General features: G+C 41.9%; 1 protein-coding gene across 2 annotated transcripts in view; it reads left to right on the forward strand.

Annotated features, from left to right (window-relative positions):
- The window catches only part of samd10b (sterile alpha motif domain containing 10b), a 138,510-nt gene that overhangs the window by 109,881 nt on the left and 9,460 nt on the right, over positions 1-19,169 (forward strand). For both annotated transcript variants that reach the window (XM_045693020.1, XM_014134717.2), the window contains exons 3-4: positions 567-735; positions 8,139-8,279. In XM_045693020.1, coding sequence (XP_045548976.1) covers positions 567-735; positions 8,139-8,279 — 310 coding nt within the window. The remainder of the gene's footprint in view (positions 1-566; positions 736-8,138; positions 8,280-19,169) is intronic.

The following is a 19,169-nucleotide window of genomic DNA, read 5'->3' on the forward strand; positions in this document are numbered from 1 at the left end:
GATCACTCAGTCACCATAAATAATGTTCACACACGATCACTCAGTCACCACAAATAATGTTCACACACGATCACTCAGTCACCATAAATAATGTTCACACACGATCACTCAGTCACCATAAATAATGTTCACACACGATCACTCAGTCACCACAAATAATGTTCACACACGATCACTCAGTCACCACAAATAATTTTCACACACGATCACTCAGTCACCATAAATAATGTTCACACACGATCACTCAGTCACCACAAATAATGTTCACACACGATCACACAGTCACCATAAATAATATTCACACAGGATCACTCAGTCACCACAAATAATGTTCACACACGATCACTCAGTCACCACACAAAGAGTGCACTGACACAACAAAATAAAAAATCATGACTTCTGTCTCCTTGATGCTTGCTTCCATGTTTACACACACACACACACACACACACACACACACACACACACACACACACACACACACACACACACACACACACACACACACACACACACACACACACACACACACACACACACCGTAAGCCAAACTCTGTGTGTTTCAGCTGCGTCCAGGCGAAGCTTTCACTGTGTACCACACCAGCCCTACTCTGTCCAGTCTGTCCAAACCAGTGGTTCTGTGGACCCAACAGGACGTCTGCAAGTGGCTGAAGAAACACTGTCCCCACAACTACCTGACCTACGTAGAAGCCTTCTCCCACCATGCAATCACAGGTAATGTGTAGAAACCTTCTCCCACCCCACAATCACAGGTAATGTGTAGAAACCTTCTCCAACCCCACTATCACAGGTAATGTGTAGAAACCTTCTCCCACCCCACTATCACAGGTAATCTGTAGAAACCTTCTCCCACCCCACTATCACAGGTAATGTGTAGAAACCTTCTCCAACCCCACTATCACAGGTAATGTGTAGAAATCTTCTCCCACCCCGCAATCACAGGTAATGTGTAGAAACCTTCTCCAACCCCACTATCACAGGTAATGTGTAGAAACCTTCTCCAACCCCACTATCACAGGTAATGTGTAGAAATCTTCTCCCACCCCGCAATCACATATAATGTGTAGAAACCTTCTCCAACCCCACTATCACAGGTAATGTGTAGAAACCTTCTCCAACCCCACTATCACAGGTAATGTGTAGAAACCTTCTCCCACCCCACTATCACAGGTAATGTGTAGAAACCTTCTCCCACCCCACTATCACAGGTAATGTGTAGAAACCTTCTCCAACCCCACTATCACAGGTAATGTGTAGAAACCTTCTCCCACCCCACTATCACAGGTAATGTGTAGAAACCTTCTCCCACCCCGCAATCACAGGTAATGTGTAGAAACCTTCTCCAACCCCACTATCACAGGTAATGTGTAGAAACCTTCTCCAACCCCACTATCACAGGTCATTTGTAGAAACCTTCTCCAACCCCACTATCACAGGTAATGTGTAGAAATCTTCTCCCACCCCGCAATCACAGGTAATGTGTAGAAACCTTCTCCAACCCCACTATCACAGGTAATGTGTAGAAACCTTCTCCAACCCCACTATCACAGGTAATGTGTAGAAACCTTCTCCCACCCCACTATCACAGGTAATGTGTAGAAACCTTCTCCCACCCCACTATCACAGGTAATGTGTAGAAACCTTCTCCCACCCCGCAATCACAGGTAATGTGTAGAAACCTTCTCCAACCCCGGAATCACAGGTAATGTGTAGAAACCTTCTCCCATGCCGCAATCACAGGTAATGTGTAGAAACCTTCTCCAACCCCGGAATCACAGGTAATGTGTAGAAACCTTCTCCCACTCCGCAATCACAGGTAATGTGTAGAAACCTTCTCCAACCCCGGAATCACAGGTAGCTGTAGCTTACCTTGGTCTGCTCCACTCTCACAGAAGGTAGTGAAGCAACTCCTGGCTGTCCTGCTGTTGATAGCCCTTAAAGCATGGAGGATCCCTGGAAAGAGAGAGAGAAAGAGAGAGCTACAGAGAGAGTGAACACAGCTCAGTCAGAAAACTCACTAAGAAAATATACACTTCCTTCAGAAAGTATTCATACCCCCTTGACTTATTCCACATGTTGTATTATAGCCTGAATTCAAAATGGATGAAATATTTTTTTTCTCATCCATCTACACATAATACCCCATAATGACAAAATGAAAACATGTATTTGAAAATTTTGCACATTTATTGAAAACGAACTACAGAAATATCTAATTTACATAAGTATTCACACCCCTGAGCCAATACTTTGTAGAAGCAGCTTTAGCAGCGATTACAGCTATGAGGCTTTCTGGGTACGTCTCTAAGACCTTTCCACACCTGGATTGTGCAACATTTGCCCATTATTCTTTTCAAAATTCTTCAAGCTCTGTAAAATTGGTTGTTGATCATTGCTAGACAACCATTTTCAGGTTTTGCCATAGATTTGCAAGTAGATTTAAGTTAAAACAGTAACTCTGCCACTCAGGAACATTCACTGTCTTCTTGGTAGGCAACTCCAGTGTAGAGTTGGCCTTGTAGGTTATTGTCCTGCTGAAAGGTGAATTCATCTCCCAGTGTCTGGTGGAAAGCAGACTGAACCAGGTTTTCCTCTAGGATTTTGCCTGTGCTTAGCTCCATTCCATTTCTTTTTTATCCTGAAAAACTCCCCAATCCTTAACGTTTACAAGCATACCCAAAACATGATGTAGCTAACACTTTGCTTGAAAATTGAGGAGTGGCACTCAGTAATGTATTGGATTGGATTTTCCCTAAACATAACACTTTGTATTCAGGACAAACAGTTAATTGCTTTGCCACATTTATTGTAGTATTACTTTAGTGCCTTGTTGCAAACATTATGCATGTTTTGAAATATTTGTATTCTGTACAGGCTTCCTTCTTTTCACTCTGTCATTTAGATTAGTATTGTGGAGTAACTACAATGTTGTTGATCCATCCTCAGTTTTCTCCTATCAGAGCCATTAAACTCTGGAACTGTTTTAAAGTCACCATTGGCCTCATGGTGAAATCTCTGACCGGTTTCCTTCCTCTCACCGAGTTAGGAAGGACGCCTGTCTCTTTGTAGTGACTGGGTAAAGTGATACACCATCGAATGTGTATTTAATAACTTCTTTATGCTCAAAGAAATATTCAATGTCTGCTTTTTTTTCACCCATCTACCAAAAGGTGCCCTTCTTTGCAAGGCATTGGAAAGCCTCCCTGGTCTTTTCGGTTGACTCTGTGTTTGAAACTGCTCAACTGAGGGACCTTACAGATAATTGTATGTGTGGGGTACAGAGATGAGGTAGTTATACAAAAATTATGTTAAACACTATTATTGCACACAGAGTGAGTCCATGCAACTTATTATGTGACTTGTTAAGCACATTTTTACTCCCAAACCTATTTAGGCTTTCCATAACAAAGGGGTTGAATACTTATTGACTCAAGACAGGTTTTCATTTTTTATTAATTTGTAAACATTTCTAAAAACAATTCCACCATGACATTATGGGGTATTGTGTGTAGGCCAGTGACAACAATCCCAAAATGTAATCCATTTTAAATTCAGGCTGTAACACAAAAACATTGGAAAAAGTCAAGGGGTGTGAATACTTTCTGAAGGCACTATACAGACAGGCATTATAGTAGCCCCAGGAGCTAACGCCTTCAGATCTCAAGCAAGTTTATTCATCACCCAAGCCTAGTTTTGCAAGCTTATTCTCTACACTCCGCTACTCTCCACCGCCCAGAGAACTGAAGCTCCTGTACCCAGAGAGTTGGGACCAATTCACACAGGTCTCTGAAAAGGCTTAGCCTGAGAAACCAAATCTCACACAAGTTGTATTTTTAGTTTCTTTGCTGGTTCCACAGCTTCGCTTTTTCAGCTGCGGGACTTAAGAAACGGTTTACACCTAAATCTCTCACAAGGAGATTTGAAGACCATTCATGCAGCGAAAGCTAAGAAAGGAACGCTGTGTTTTTGTGAAAGAAAAGGAAAGCTGTTGAAGCGGACGTAGTTTACGGTGATCTGGATTCTCGCACACATGCGTTAGACACATTGCTAACAACAGACATCCACACACTCATGCACACACACACACACACACACACACACACACACATGCACACGCGCACACACACACAGTAAGTACTGTATATGAGCTCTCAGTTCTCTTAGCCTTGAGTCAGACAGTACAGAACAGGTCCCTTCCAGAGCCACTCACGGAGAACAGATTGCTTTTCTAAACTGCAGGGTCAGCCATCACTCACTAAGTCACTCTGCACCTTGATACACATACACAGTGTTTGCCTGCCTCAAGTTACAGATAACCCAGCAACAGCAGATCATATCTATTTTATTTATGAATCATATTTATATGTTATATTACAGACACTAGCATATGCATGAACACACACATTCACAAACACGCACACACACAAACGCACACGCGCACACACACACACACACACACACACACACACACACACACACACACACACACACACACACAAACAAACACACACAAGTGCAGTCAGTTTGTCTCATTATGTGTATAAAATGTGGAAGCAACAGGCAGCACCAGTGACCTGTTAAATAGAGAATAATCTAGCCATAGAATTACATATAGAACCTGATTGTTATAAAGATGTGTTTGATGCTATTCATTAGGCTACTCCCATTACCTAATGCTAGCAAATCCCCATGTGATTCAAGTGAAGGTATTTTCCCTCAGTTTACAATTGCAGTGGTTAGTGGTGAGTGCTTTGTGTTTGTTGCTGCTTGACGGAGCTCCACTCGTGTACATCGGTGTTCTATACGAGGTGCACCCGCAGACATGTGCATGTATGTAGGTCTACGTCCACAGTTGCTGGAAAAGCGCACACCCCTTTTCCTGCAGTTTTCATTTTTTATTGAATGTATTATTTTGGTTATTGAGATTTCTGCTATTACATGTACACGTTGAGTTAGAAAGGCCTGTGTGAATGTGAGGATGGTTATTAGTCTTTGGTATATATTTTAGCCCAATACAAACTCTGTGTCAGGTAAAATAGTTTTCAACCAGTTACTTCGTTTTTTGCAACCATGAGGCAATGGTTTAGGCAATGGCAATGGTTTAGGCAATGGCAATGGTTTAGGCAATGGTTTAGGCAATGGTTTAGGCATAGCAATAAGCGACATAAACAGACACTTTTTTACCACAGATTTTCTTATTTTTTTGGTAATTCAGTCGGGGTCTCAATTTACTGTTGAGAGATAGAATAGTAGAATACACAAGGTGTAAGTTCAAAATGTGGTTGTGCATCAGCAGTTTTCCTCTTGTTCTTTCAGTCACTGACAATCACTCAAAAAGCCCATGCCTGCAATTTATTTTAGATAGCTGGCTAAATGAACTTACCTAGCAACCTAAACCTTGTAGTAATCCTGACTAAATTACCGACCAGGCACTAAGGGCATGTGTCAATGAGGGGGATCATAGCTTTCACCTGGATTCACCTGGTCAGTCTGTCATGAAAAGTGTAGGTATCTTTAATGTTTTGTACACTCTGTGTAAATAACCACTGCTACCTGCACTATCCTTCTTTCTTAATAAGGATCGGTGTCCCGCTAGCGGGACAACTTCCGGTCAAACTGGAGGGCGCGTAATTCAAATAAATTCGAATAGTTATTATAGAGGTTAAACATTTAGGTACATATAAGTGTCTTATATTGGCTGAAAGCTTAAATTGTTGTTAATCTATCTGCACTGTCCGATTTACAGTAGCCATTACAGCGAAAACATGCCATGCGATTGTTTGAGAACAGCGCCCCACATCAAAATACGTTCAAAATACGTTTCATACGTTCACATATAAAGAGTAAATACTCACTTACTTTTTGAAAATCTTCCTCTGGATTTGTCATCCAAAGGGTCCCAGAACTAACATGTGGTGTCGTTTTGTTAGATAAAATCATTTTTTATATCCCAAAAAGTCAGTTTAGTTGGCGCCATCGATTTGAGTAATCCACTCGTTCAACTTGCAGAGAAAGGAATCTGAAAATCTACCCTTAAACTTTGTTTCAACAAGCCAAAATACATTTCTATTTACTCCTCAGATACCCTAAAATGTAATCAAACTATAATATTTCTTACGGAAAGAAGTATGTTCAATTGGAAACCGATTTAATTAGGTGCGTCCTGTCTTCATGGGGTGCGCAAACATGAATTTCCAAGACTGTGTCCCTGTACTAAAACTGATATTTCTTATTTGTTTTCGAAGTTACAAGCCTGAAACCTTGAACATAGATTGCATCCAGGGAGCTAATTCCAATATGACTTTTTACTTGCCTTTCTAAGAGGATGGTCTCTCTCAACAACAAAAACAATTGGTTGGTTTTTCTTTGGATTTTCTCCTACCATATCTATTGTGTTATATTCTCCTACATTATTTTAACATTTCTAGAAACTTCAAAGTGATTTCTTTCCAATGGTGCCAATTATATGCATATCCTGGCTTCAGGGCCTGAGCAACGGGCAGTTTACTTTGGGCACGTCATTCAGGCGGAAATTGAGAAAAAAGGGACCTAGCCCTAAGAAGTTTTAAGCTACACCCTGGACCAGAGATGTGTTAGCTCTTGAGAACCCAATGCCATACAGCCATAGGGTTCTCAGTTTAACAACTGACCACAGCGGGACTCTGTCTAACCGTGTCTAACCATGTCTAACGACTACGTGCAATATAGTTTTGGAAGCCTCAGAAACTCTACTTTAATTTCACTCCAAAATAATTTTTCAAATACAAAAGATTCACTTACTGTGTGCTGTTTTAACATGAAGTGTCGTTATTGTGGTGGCCATGACAGAAATGTCTCCCTTTTGCCCTCAGAACTTGTTTATCACCAATTAACGATTGAACGAAACGGTTTCCACAGAAACAGTAGAAGGATCTATTTTATTTTCCCCTTCTCCATTCTCTCTTTATTCTCTTCTTCTCTTTGAGGCTGCTAGCTGCTATCTCTATCTGCAGGCCATTATTAGGCTCTGTATTAAGTCTGTCGGAGGGGAATTGGATTGGAGCTTTCTTCATCTGCTTTGTCTTGTTTGTACACAAAGGAACCAAGGGCAGCTTTTCTAGGACACCATGTTTCTGGGGGCAGGAAAGAGAGACACACTCGCCGAGGTGGGATGGAGGGAGAGGGCTGGACAGAGAGGGTGTGTGTGTGCGTGTGTGTGTGCTGGGTTTTTGAGGTGTGTCCACGTCCAGAGGCGGAAATGAGAATGGATGGATTGATTAGGAGAGCTAACAGTATGAGTAATGTGTCTAATTAACATGTAGACCTAGGCTGCTACAGCTTTGATGGATTCCTTCACTCTCCTCTCCATTGAAGGACAAGCCCATCCCATGTGTATGTGTGTGTCTGTAATAAAGTAGACATGCATGTGTCATCTCTGAGTGTGTGTGTGTGTGTGTGTGTGTGTGTGTGTGTGTGTGTGTGTGTGTGTGTGTGTGTGTGTGTGTGTGTGTGTGTGTGTGTGTGTGTGTGTGTGTGTGTGTGTGTGTGTGTGTGTGTGTGCATGATGCTTACTGTGGATAATGGTATGTTAAAAGTGTGTTTCCTGGCGGTCTAACACCTTGGTGTTCTAGTTAAAACATCCTCAGTAAATCGTCTGGCTGTATAAACCTCACTTCGCCATCCTGCTCGCTGTCATGACGACTCATAGGTAAAGCAGAGAATACGCACTTAACGCTTAGATGTAAATCAACAGCGTACACACACACAGGCACACAGACGCACAGACACATACACCAGACAGGTCGCTCAAGATCCACTGAGAAATTCAACGTCGGTCCAGGTAAACAGGACGTCGGCAGATGAAAACCAGCCGCTAGGGGCAACGGGGAGCGCTGTAACATCAAGTAGGCGTGGGTTTTGCTAGGGCGTTGTGGACGGGGCTGGCAGATCGGTGTAATATATTCAATCCCAGTGCTATTTCTTTCTTTTTTGAAACTTTATTACAAACCTTAATCTTACCTTAACCATTCTGTAAAAAAGTCTGTTCTAACATAGTATCTGCCTCTCTCCTTTTCGCTCGCTCGCTCTCTTGCTCCCTCTCCCTCTCCCTCTCCCTCTCCCTCTCCATCTCCCTCCAGGTCGTGCATTGCTGAGGTTGAACGGAGAGAAGTTGGAGAGGATGGGCATTGTCCAGGAAACATTGAGACAGGAGGTTCTACAGCAGGTCCTTCAGCTACAAGTCAGAGAGGAGGTCCGCAACCTGCAGTTGCTCAGCAGAGGTGAGCACTGTGTGTGTGTGTGTGTGTGTGTGTGTGTGTGTGTGTGTGTGTGTGTGTGTGTGCGTGCGTGCGTGCGTGCGTGCGTGCGTGCGTGCGTGTGTGTGTGTGTGTGTGTGTGCGTGTGTGAGTCTGTGCACGCAGGTGTGTTTAAGGACATGTAAAGTGTTCCATAAACACACATATCCAGACGTCAATAGCCTGCTGAGGTCACTGTGTGCTGACCTGGATTCAGCTGCTAATGAGGATAGAGCACAGCAGTATAAAATACAATATAGTCAAAGGTAAAAGTGTATTATTAATATCATGAGTTTGGCATCCTATTTATAGTTTAATGGTAACTACCTCTAAACTTCCAAAGATCCAGTCAACCATGGATGAATGATAGGAAACCTAGCTTCTCGTTGAAATGATGGTGTCCTTTGTTTTGCAAATCAGATGTCAATGTAGCCTACTTAAACCCAACCTCAGTCTGAATTTACTTTCACATACAATTAAAGGGGTTACTTTGTCAGGGTGGAATAGTCCATTATTATGAACCAGTAGGTGGGTGATTAATGTCACTTAATCACACTTAATGACACATTCTACTAGTATGAGAAAAACTTGGATTATATTAATATTGATATGAAATATACAGTATGTATATGTATAGAAATAAATGATTGATCTGTTATGAATTATTATTCACCTGTAAGGATTCGTAAACATTTTTTGAGGCCTTCTTCGTCAACATTGTGTCCTCATTAACCTGGGCACAGTGTCCTCGAGCGGAGGGCCTCAATCGGAGCACGGGGGGGTGGGGAGGGGTGACGCTCAAGCAGAGAAATATAATTACAACAATTATATATATACACTACCGTTTAAAAGTTTTGGGTCACTTAGAAATGTCCTTGTTTTTTTAAAGAAAAACACAAAAATGTAAATAAAATAACATAAAATACACTGTTGTAAATGACTAATGTAGCTGGAAACGGCAGATTTTTTATGGAATATCTACATAGTCGAACAGAGGCCCATTATCAGCAACCATCACTCCTGTGTTCCAATGGCACGTTGTGTTAGCTAATCCAAGTTTAGCATTTTAAAAGGCTAATTGATCATTAGAAAACATGAAAAACACAAGTCTCAACGTCAACAGTGAAGAGGCGACTCCGGGATGCAGGCCTTCTAGGCAGAGTTCCTCTGTCCAGTGTCTCTGTTCTTTTTCCCAACTTAATATATTATTTTTATTGGCCAGTCTGAGATATGGCTTTTTCTTTGCAACTCTGCCTAGAAGGCCAGCATCCCGGAGTCGCCTCTTCAATGTTGACGTTGAAACTGGTGTTTTGCGGGTACTATTTTGTGGGTACTAAGGCTCCATGGATTGATGAGGAATTGAAAAACTGCATGGTTGAAAGAGATGGGGCAAAAGGAGTGGCTAATACGTCTGGCTGCACATCTGACTGGCTTACTTACTGCAAATTGAGAAATTATGTGATTAACCTCAACAAAAAAAGAAGAAACTGTATTATGAAGCCAAGATCAATGATATAAAGAATTATGGAAAAGGCAGAAAGACAAATTCAACTCCATCTTTCATTGAATCAGATGGCTTGTTCATCACAAAACCATTACATTTAATGCCAATTATTTTAATGATTATTTCATTGGCAAAGTGGGCAAGCTTAGCCAGGAAATGCCAACAACGAACAGTGAGCAATTGTATTCATTCTTAAAAACTAATAATGAAAGAAAAGCATTTCAAGTTTGAATTTTGTGAAGTTAGTGTGAGAGAGGTGGAAAAATGATTGTTATCGATCAGTAATGACAAACCTCCTGGCATTGACAACTTAGATGGAAAGCTACTGAGGATGGTAGCTGACTCTATAGCCACTCCTATCTGTCATATCTTTAGTCTGATCCTAGAGGAAAGTCTTTGTCCTCAGGCGGGAAGCCAAAGTAATACCGCTAACCAAGAGTGGTTCTAACAGCAGACCTATAAGCTTCCTGCCAGCTCTTAGCAAACTGTTGGAAGAAATAATGTTTGACCAAATACAATTCTATTTCTCTGTAAACAAATCAACAACAGACTTTCAGCATGCTTATAGAGAAGGGAACTCAACATGTACTGCACTGACACAAATGACTGATGATTGGTTGAAAGAAATTGCTAATAAGAAGATTGTGGGAGCTGTACTGTTAGATTTCAGTGCAGCCTTTGATATTATTGACCATAACCTGTTGTTGAAAAAACTTTTGTGTTATGGCTTTTCAACCTCTGCCATATCGTGGATTCAGAGCTGTCTATCTAATAGAACTCAAAGAGTTTTCTTTAATGGAAGATTCTCTAATGTCAAACATGTAAAGTGTGGTGTATCGCAGGGCAGCTCTCTAGGCCCTCTACTCTTTTCTATTTTTACCAATGACCTGCCACTGGCATTAAACAAAGCATGTGTGTCCATGTATGCTGATGAATCAACCATATATGCATCAGCAACCACAGCTAATGAAGTCACTGAAACCCTTAACAAAGAGTTGCAGTCTGTTTTGGAATGGGTGGCCAGTAATAAACTGGTCCTGAGCAGCTCTAAAACTAAGAGCATTGTATTTGGTACAAATCATTCCTTAAGTTCAAGACCTCAGCTGAATCTGGTAATGAATGGTCTGGCTGTTGAACAAGTTGAGGAGACTAAATTACTTGGTGTTACTTTAGATTGTAAACTGTCATGGTCAAAACATATAGATTCAATGGTTGTAAAGATGGGGAGAGGTCTGGCTGTAATAAAGAGATGCTCTACTTTTTTGACACAACACTCCAAAAAGCAAATTCTGCACGCTCTAGTTTTGTCTAATCTTGATTATTGTCCAGTCGTGTGGTCCAGTGCTGCAAGGAAATATCTAGTTAAGCTGCAGCTGGCCGAAAACAGAGCAGCACGTTTTGCTCTTAATTGTAATCAGAGGGCTAATATAAATACTATGCATGCCAGTCTCTCTTGCCGAAGAGTTGAGGAGAGACTGACTGCATCACTTCTTCTTTTTATAAGAAACATTCATTTGTTGAAAATCCCAAATTGTTTGCATAGTCAACTTACACACAGCTCTGACGCACACATTTATCCCAACAGACATGCAACCAGGGGTCTTTTCACAGTCCCCAAATCCAGAACAAATTCAAGAAAGAGTACAGTATCATATAGAACCCTAATTGCATGGAACTTCCTTCCATCTCATATTGTTAAAATAAACAGCAAACCTGGTTTAAAAAACAGAGATAGACAGGGACAGAGAGGGACAGATATAGAGAGATTGACAGGGACAGAGGGACAGATAGAGAGAGATAGACAGAGAGAGAGAGGGACAGATAGAGAAAGATAGACAAGGAGAGAGAGGGACAGATAAAGATAGACAGGGAGAGAGAGGGACAGATAGAAAGAGATAGACAGGGAGAGAGAGAGGGACAGAGAGAGAGATAGACACACAGAGAGAGAGAAAAATAGGGAGAAAGAGAGAGAGAATTAAAATGCTGTGTCGGGCATTTCTGTTAATAGAGTACCAAATTTAATTTCCCAGTTCAACAAGCCTTGACTGTGTCCTATCAGAGACAGCTAATTGAGTGTCCCTATAAAACACCTGGGAACCAAGGGGACAGGTGGGTGCGGGGGGAAGATGTGGTGGAAGGATGTAGAGAGGAGAGGAAGTAGCGTGACGACTGGGTTGAGGTGAGGGAGGTGAGAGAGCGGTGATTAAGGGGTAGGGGGTGGAGGTAGTGAGTGTTGGGATGAGGAAAGGAGGAAGTGAAAAGAGGGGGGCGGTTAAGACTACCACTACTCTCATTGTCGGAGAGTCCTAGAGAATGCATTTGGCATCATGGCTGCAAGGATGACTATTCTTGGTCGGCCCATTTACATTTACATTTGAGTCATTTAGCAGATGTTGTTATACTATGTTAGAGTGACTTACAGTACAGTATCTTTCATTTTAATATAGCTAGGTGGGATAACCACATATCACAATCATAGTTGTGGCAGAGTACAACAATCTCCAAGAGCCAGGGAGACTCTCTTGTGCCAGGGTGACATGGCTTGCAAGTAAAACAAGAAACATGGCGCCGATAGAAATGGCAGCCGTGTTTCTAGCCCCTAGGCATTAACCTCTCACTCAACGTCAACAAAACAAAGGAGCTGATTGTGGACTTCAGAAAACAGCAGAGGGAGCACCCCCCTATCCACATTGATGGGACCGCAGTAGAGAAGGTGGAAAGCTTCAAGTTCCTCGCCGTACACATCACTGACAAACTCAAATGGTTCACCCACACAGACCGTGTGGTGAAGAAGGCGCAACAGCACCTCTTCAACCTCAGGAGGCTGAAGAAATTTGACTTGGAACCTAAAACCCTCACAAACTTTTACAGATGCACAATTGAGAGCATCCTGTTGGGCTGTATCACCGCCTGGTATGGCAACTGCACCGCCCACAAACCGCAGGGCTCTCCAGAGGGTGGTGCGGTCTGCCCAACGCATCATCAGGGGCAAACTACTTTCCCTCCAGGACACCTACAGCACCCGATGTCACAGGAAGGCCAAAAAGATCTTCAAGGACAACAACCACCCTAGCCACTGCCTGTTCACCCCGCTATCATCCAGAAGGCGAGGTTAGTACAGGTGCATCAAAGCTGGGACCGAGAGACTGAAAAACAGCTTCTATCTCAAGGCCATCAGTCTGTTAAATAGCAATAACTAGCACATTAGAGGCTGCTGCCCTATATACATAGACTTAAAATCACTGTCCACTTTATTAATGGAACACTAATCACTTTAATAATGTTTACATATTTTGCATTACCCATCTCATATGTATATAATGTATTCTATTCTATTGCACTGTATCTTAGTCTATGCCGCACTGACATTGCTCATCCAAATATTTATATATTCTTAATTCCATTCCTTTACTTAGTTGTGTGTATTGAGTGTATTGTTGTGAAATTGTTAGATATTACTGCACTGTTGGAGCTAGAAACACAAGCATTTTGCTACACCTGCAATAACATCTGCTAAACACGTGTATGTAACCAATAAAAATGTGATTTTGATTTGAAGTTCAGGGACTTCTTCCTCTCCCCCCTTGATGTGTGCCATGGCAGGAAGACATGGTTAGGAGAGAACAACTCAACCCAAGGCCAGCCAATCATGCAGAATAGGCCTTTGTTTGGACTGCTCACACAGAAACCCATTGATGGACGCACACAGTTCTTTATGTGTGCATTGTGAACCAAAGTACTTTGTACTAAAATGTAGAGTTTTAATCTTGTTAATAAAATGAAACTTGATTCTGTTGTCTCAGTGTTCATTCATTTAGATTAGATTGAACTACACCACACAAGTAGCTGAACTCAACTGTCAGAACTTGATGTTCAAATAGAATGCTTTGAAACACCTTGTTTTGGGATGAAGAAACGCCAACAGAGCTCTTTCAGCACACCCTTATTCTTGCCTATGAAAGTAAACCACAATACAATACAAAAGTGTCTGCTAAGAACAGACGTGTGTAATGAATACTCAGGGAGAAAAAGGTGTAGATTCACACGCAGAGCGCGGCAGATGTTTATTAAGCCTTCACAGAAGGCAGAAATCATGGTCACAGGCAGGCAGGCAATAGTCAAACACAGGTAGGTAGTCAAAAACAAACAATACCTCACAACCATACAAACAGAAAGAACTGAACTAAGTAGGGAGCTGATAATTGTCTAGTGTCTGACTTCTGAGATGTCTGTGGTCCCAGTTGTTCGGTCCCTGTCCTCTTCTTGAAGTCATGCATGAACTCATGCAGCTGGTGATCAAATTCCCCCCAGAGTTTTTCCGATAGTTCATCCATGAAATCTGCTATTGGTGCCAGGGCCCTGTAGAGGATGAAAAGAGGGGTGGAAATTAGAGGAGTGTCTGTGGAGAGCAGTGTACCTGGTGAGGAGAGGAGGGAAGAGGACAACAGAATATGGGAGATGGTATCAGAGTAAAGGAGGAGAGTCTGAAATGATTTGCCTCTGGGACAAGCTGGTGGCTACCGAGCCACCAGCTTGTCCCAGAGGCAAATCATTTCAGACTCTCCTCCTTTACTCTTTACTCTATTCATGACGTTCTCCAGATCTTGATTTGGAATGCCTTTGCAAATGATGTGTCAAGGACTGAGTCTTTAGCGCTTTTCTCCCTTCTTCTCACAGCCCAGCTACTACTTGTAGCATTGATGAGGAGCAGGCCAGTGGAGTAGGTCTTGGAGGTGGGCCCAGGATAGAACTTCCAAGGTCAGGCATGGAGATTGTTTCCCATACTGCACTGCAGCTCAGTGCGGCAGATGGGCTGGGGGCTGACGACCAGTCAGTACTGGGGGCTGAGGTAGTGCTGGGGGCTGGTGAACAGGCAGTTCTGGGAAAAACCTGGTGATGTCCCCATTCACTGGTGTTTGTACCTTGAAAAAGAAGTAGAGGGCAAACAACACCGCTCAAACATTTGCAACATTTTAACTAGCTGGACCATGCTACCGAACTTTGACTTCGATGTTACCAATGTGGGAAGCTTATGATTTACTATCTCTGACAAAATTATGTTTGCTCAAAAAGATCTAAAGATCTTTAGTTTAGTTGTTTTCGCTTGCTTCCTCTGCACGAGTATGCTGCTAGGCTAGCTAGCCAGCCAAGTAGCTAGCGCTAACTGACTAGCTATTGTTAGCAAACATGGCTACTGTTTTTGTTGACTACAGGAAAACATACTCTGGTGAAGACAGCATGTTGTTTTCCATCTTCCTATGCTTCAGGTGCCGAACAAGCCAGGGACAATTTTAGAGTAACCTTTTCCCCAGCATCTCTTGGTTCTTTTCTTTACCCCACTTTTTCTAAGAAGTGATTGTGTCGGACTCCGCAATCTCCCTCCATGAATTGGCCTTTAAATGCTAGTCTTTATATAATAGATAGCTAGAATAGTAGAGGTGCAGGTACTTCCACATTGAGTTTCGGGCTGAATCGAGAAGAAGAAGAAACTTGTGTCACCCCAACAGTTGAACAATCACAGACAAAAGGGCATAGACTTTGGTTACCGAACTTCAGCTTGCCTCAAGACATTTATCGGGTGCACAAAAAGCCGAACAAGCCGAACAAAAACATCACAAAATGTAGTAATATATGCATTAACTGTTCCGAACTGTTTTGGATGGGTAGCATGCGGACGCCTTCACAGTGGAAGGTTTAACAATGGAGTTCAGATTCACAGTCCTGTCACCTATCTGTCAGCCTGTGTTTTTTCAAGGTTGGTGATCCCCAGACAGGCAGACACACATGCATGTACGTGCACACACACACACACACACACACACACACACACACACACACACACACACACACACACACACACACACACACACACACACACACACACACGTTTGTTTTACTCTCCTTGTGGGGAACAAACAATTTTCCTTCTTTTACTATCCTTGTGAGGACGTCTGGTCCCCACAAGGATAGTAAAACCAAAAGAACACACACACATCCTCAAGCTCACCCAATCCTGAGTGATTCTCTCTACAGATGTAAGATCTTCATTTGAGCCAGTTTGCTACACCAGGAAAATAACCCTGCAGCAACAGGAAATGTGAATTATTGTGGATTATGATTCATTATTGTGGACAATAATTAATGGACATTTTTGTAGGTATTGATACAATTTTCGTAAGGGGAAATCAAGTCTGAAATTTCAAAGTGGAAATTACAAACTTCAGAAGCCTTTTTAAACCTCAAATACACTACATGTTTTACATTTCCTCCATTGCAGGAAAGCTGTCTTGCAACAGGAAGATCAAATTAAGATCCTACATCTGTATATGCTGTCCTATAATTATTTTAAAATGTAGGATAGCAGCCTGAAACTTAAAGTGGTGACTTGTATCATACACCATCATTTCAGATTCATCTGACAGAAATGAACATGATATTAAGTATTGATTGCTCGGTAACCCAGAAGTTATTTTTTTTTAAGTACAATGATTTGACTGAAACGAATGCATCTAGCTTGCTGGTTCGGGGCTGAACTTTTTTTTTTACACTTCTGAGACATGGCTCTACTGTGCAACTACAGTACTTTCTTATTTTTACATTTTGCCCTTTTTAACCATATGCCACACTTCTGCTTCTCTCTCTCTTTGACTTTTCTTTTTTTTCTCTCCCTCTTTCAACATCTTCCCTCCAGAACTTGCATGGGCAGTAGTTAGTAAACAAAACAACATTGCGGGTTTGATTGAATGTCCTTCCCTACTCCATACTCCATGACAACACTACCCTGAGCACAGAACCCTATTACTTCTGTTGCGAATCATTAGAGAAAAAATGCTCCTTGCGCAATTACAGAGCAAGATTATGACGAAACTGCTGATAAAGAATATTGTGTTTGAGCGTGTGCGTGAGGGAGTGCTGTTTGTGCGTACATGTTGCGTGTGCTCGTGCATGGGTGTTTGCACTTGTGTCGGTGTCTGTGTGTGCATGTGTGCGTACGTGTGTGTACGTGCTCTTTCACTTTCTCTCTGTCGACTGACTTATTCGCCAGTGTTGTGGTCCACACCTCTATTGTCAGGCATCAGAGCAACCTGTTCTTCGTTGCCTTCGCGCTGCCACGGCCTGAACATTATTCTCTGGATGCATGTATAACCCATTCGTCTCCTAAAAGAAGAATACAACTAAAATATGCATGAACAGCCAGGAGTTTTTAGTAATTTATTCATTTTTTTGCACATCTCTTAGCTCCCACTGTCTGTGTGTGCGTGCCTGTGTGTGCGCTCGTTTGCGTGAGTTGAAACAGGAGATGGATTAGGCTGTCGATTCAAAAACGCTTCTTTGATGAATGTGTTAAATAATAGGCTACTTGTGTAGATAATCCTCTAAGAAAACAAATGGTCGGAACCTCATGTCGCTATCATCAGTTCTTACCCTTGTAGGATGGTCAAAATTAGGCCGAGAAAAAAAGTGGTAAAAAATCTGGAAAGTAGCATAACGTCAGCTAGGCTGCATGCTGTGCGAGAATTAAGGCTTCCTGGCACGTTTACAATTGAACTCGACATCTTTCTTATCAAATCCGGAGGACATAAAACAATGTAGAGGTTCATAGAGGTAAAATAGATATCGATTTTGAGATATGACATGTCGTAGTTTCATATTTGAGTACACACTATTCATATTAAAGGTGCTACACATAGGATTTTGGGGAATTATTGCATTGTAATTTCAGAATATTTCTATAATATGTCTACCACTAATAGTGGAATGATAGTGTTTCACAGTATTACTTACCTGCCAGTGTTGTGATTGGCTGTGATATTCGCCTATTGATTTCTTCCACTGGAGGGGCATCTGTTGTCAACCTGGGAAAGCTGTTCTGACTGTGGCTGTGTTATCTAGTGGAAATCGCTAATTTCCTGGTTGCTAAAATTCCACATTTCAGTTTATGTGAGAAAACAAGCACTGAATAGTGTAGGGAATCACTGTACCATCGAAATCGCTGTGAAATATATTTTCAATAACAAAACAAAAAATATAGTTTTTACAGCTGTTTGAAGCTGGTGGACCAAAACCGAAAATAACTTTCATTTTGGTCCACCAGCGTCAAAAAGCTGAAAAAACTATATTTTTTGTTATATATTTTGTTATCACAGCGATTTAGATGATGCCCCTATAAATACCTGGGCCATAGCATCACTTCCTCAAGACTCTTCCCGAGGCTACAAGGCAATAGACAGCTGGACTAGCATAGTCACTAGCTCAGAGAACCGTGGTAACTTGAGTAACCTTCATTCTATTTCCTTTGAGGGACTATGCTAGTCATTCAATGGGATGAGAATAACAGAGTAAGTCGGTTCTTGTAAGACACAGCCTAGAGCAACACATTATAGGTGCTCAGCCCAACCACAGGTTACTTTGTTAGGACGGAAGGGTTCATGTGACCAAGGGGCACATGGTAAGAAGGCAATATTAGGCCTAGACGATAACACGCATCACTAACAGACAAACCATGGAGCTCACCAACTCTCTTGGTAGAGGCGATGGCCACCAGAAATGCTCTTAACCTGTTGGGTCTAGGGGGCAGCATTTGCACGTCTGGATAAAAAAAATGTACCCGATTTAATCTGGTTACTAATCCTACCCAGTAACTAGAATATGCATATACTTATTATATATGGATAGAAAACACTCTAAAGTTTCCAAAACTGTTTGAATGGTGTCTGTGAGTATAACAGAACTCATTTGGCAGGCAAAACCCTGAGACATTTTCTGACAGGAAGTGGATACCTGATGTGTTGTATTGACTTTAAACCTATCCCATTGAAAAACACAGGGGTTTAGGAATATTTTGGCACTTCCTATTGCTTCCACTAGATGTCACCAGCCTTTACAAAGTGTTTTGAGTCTTCTGGAGGGAGATCTGACCGAACAAGAGCCATGGAACGGTGATGTCCCATTAGACACCTGGCGCGCTAGTTCATGTTGGGTACCCTCGTTCCAATACGTTATAAAAGAGTATGCATTCGTCCACCTTGAATATTATTCATGTTCTGGTTAAAAAAGGCCCTAATGATTTATGCTATACAACGTTTGACATGTTTGAACGAACGGAAATATTTTTTTCCCCTCGTTCATGACGAGAAGTCCGGCTGGCTTACATCATGTGCTAACGAGACGGAGATTTTTGGACATAAATGATGAGCTTTTTTGAACAAAACTACATTCGTTATGGACCTGTGATACCTGGAAGTGACATCTGATGAAGAGAATCAAAGGTAATGGATTATTTACATAGTATTTTCGATTTTAGATCTCCCCAACATGACGTCTAGTCTGTATCGCAACGCGTATTTTTCTGGGCGCAGTGCTCAGATTAT

This window comes from Salmo salar, chromosome ssa13 (assembly GCF_905237065.1).
Source record: "Salmo salar chromosome ssa13, Ssal_v3.1, whole genome shotgun sequence".
NCBI lineage: Eukaryota > Metazoa > Chordata > Actinopteri > Salmoniformes > Salmonidae > Salmo > Salmo salar.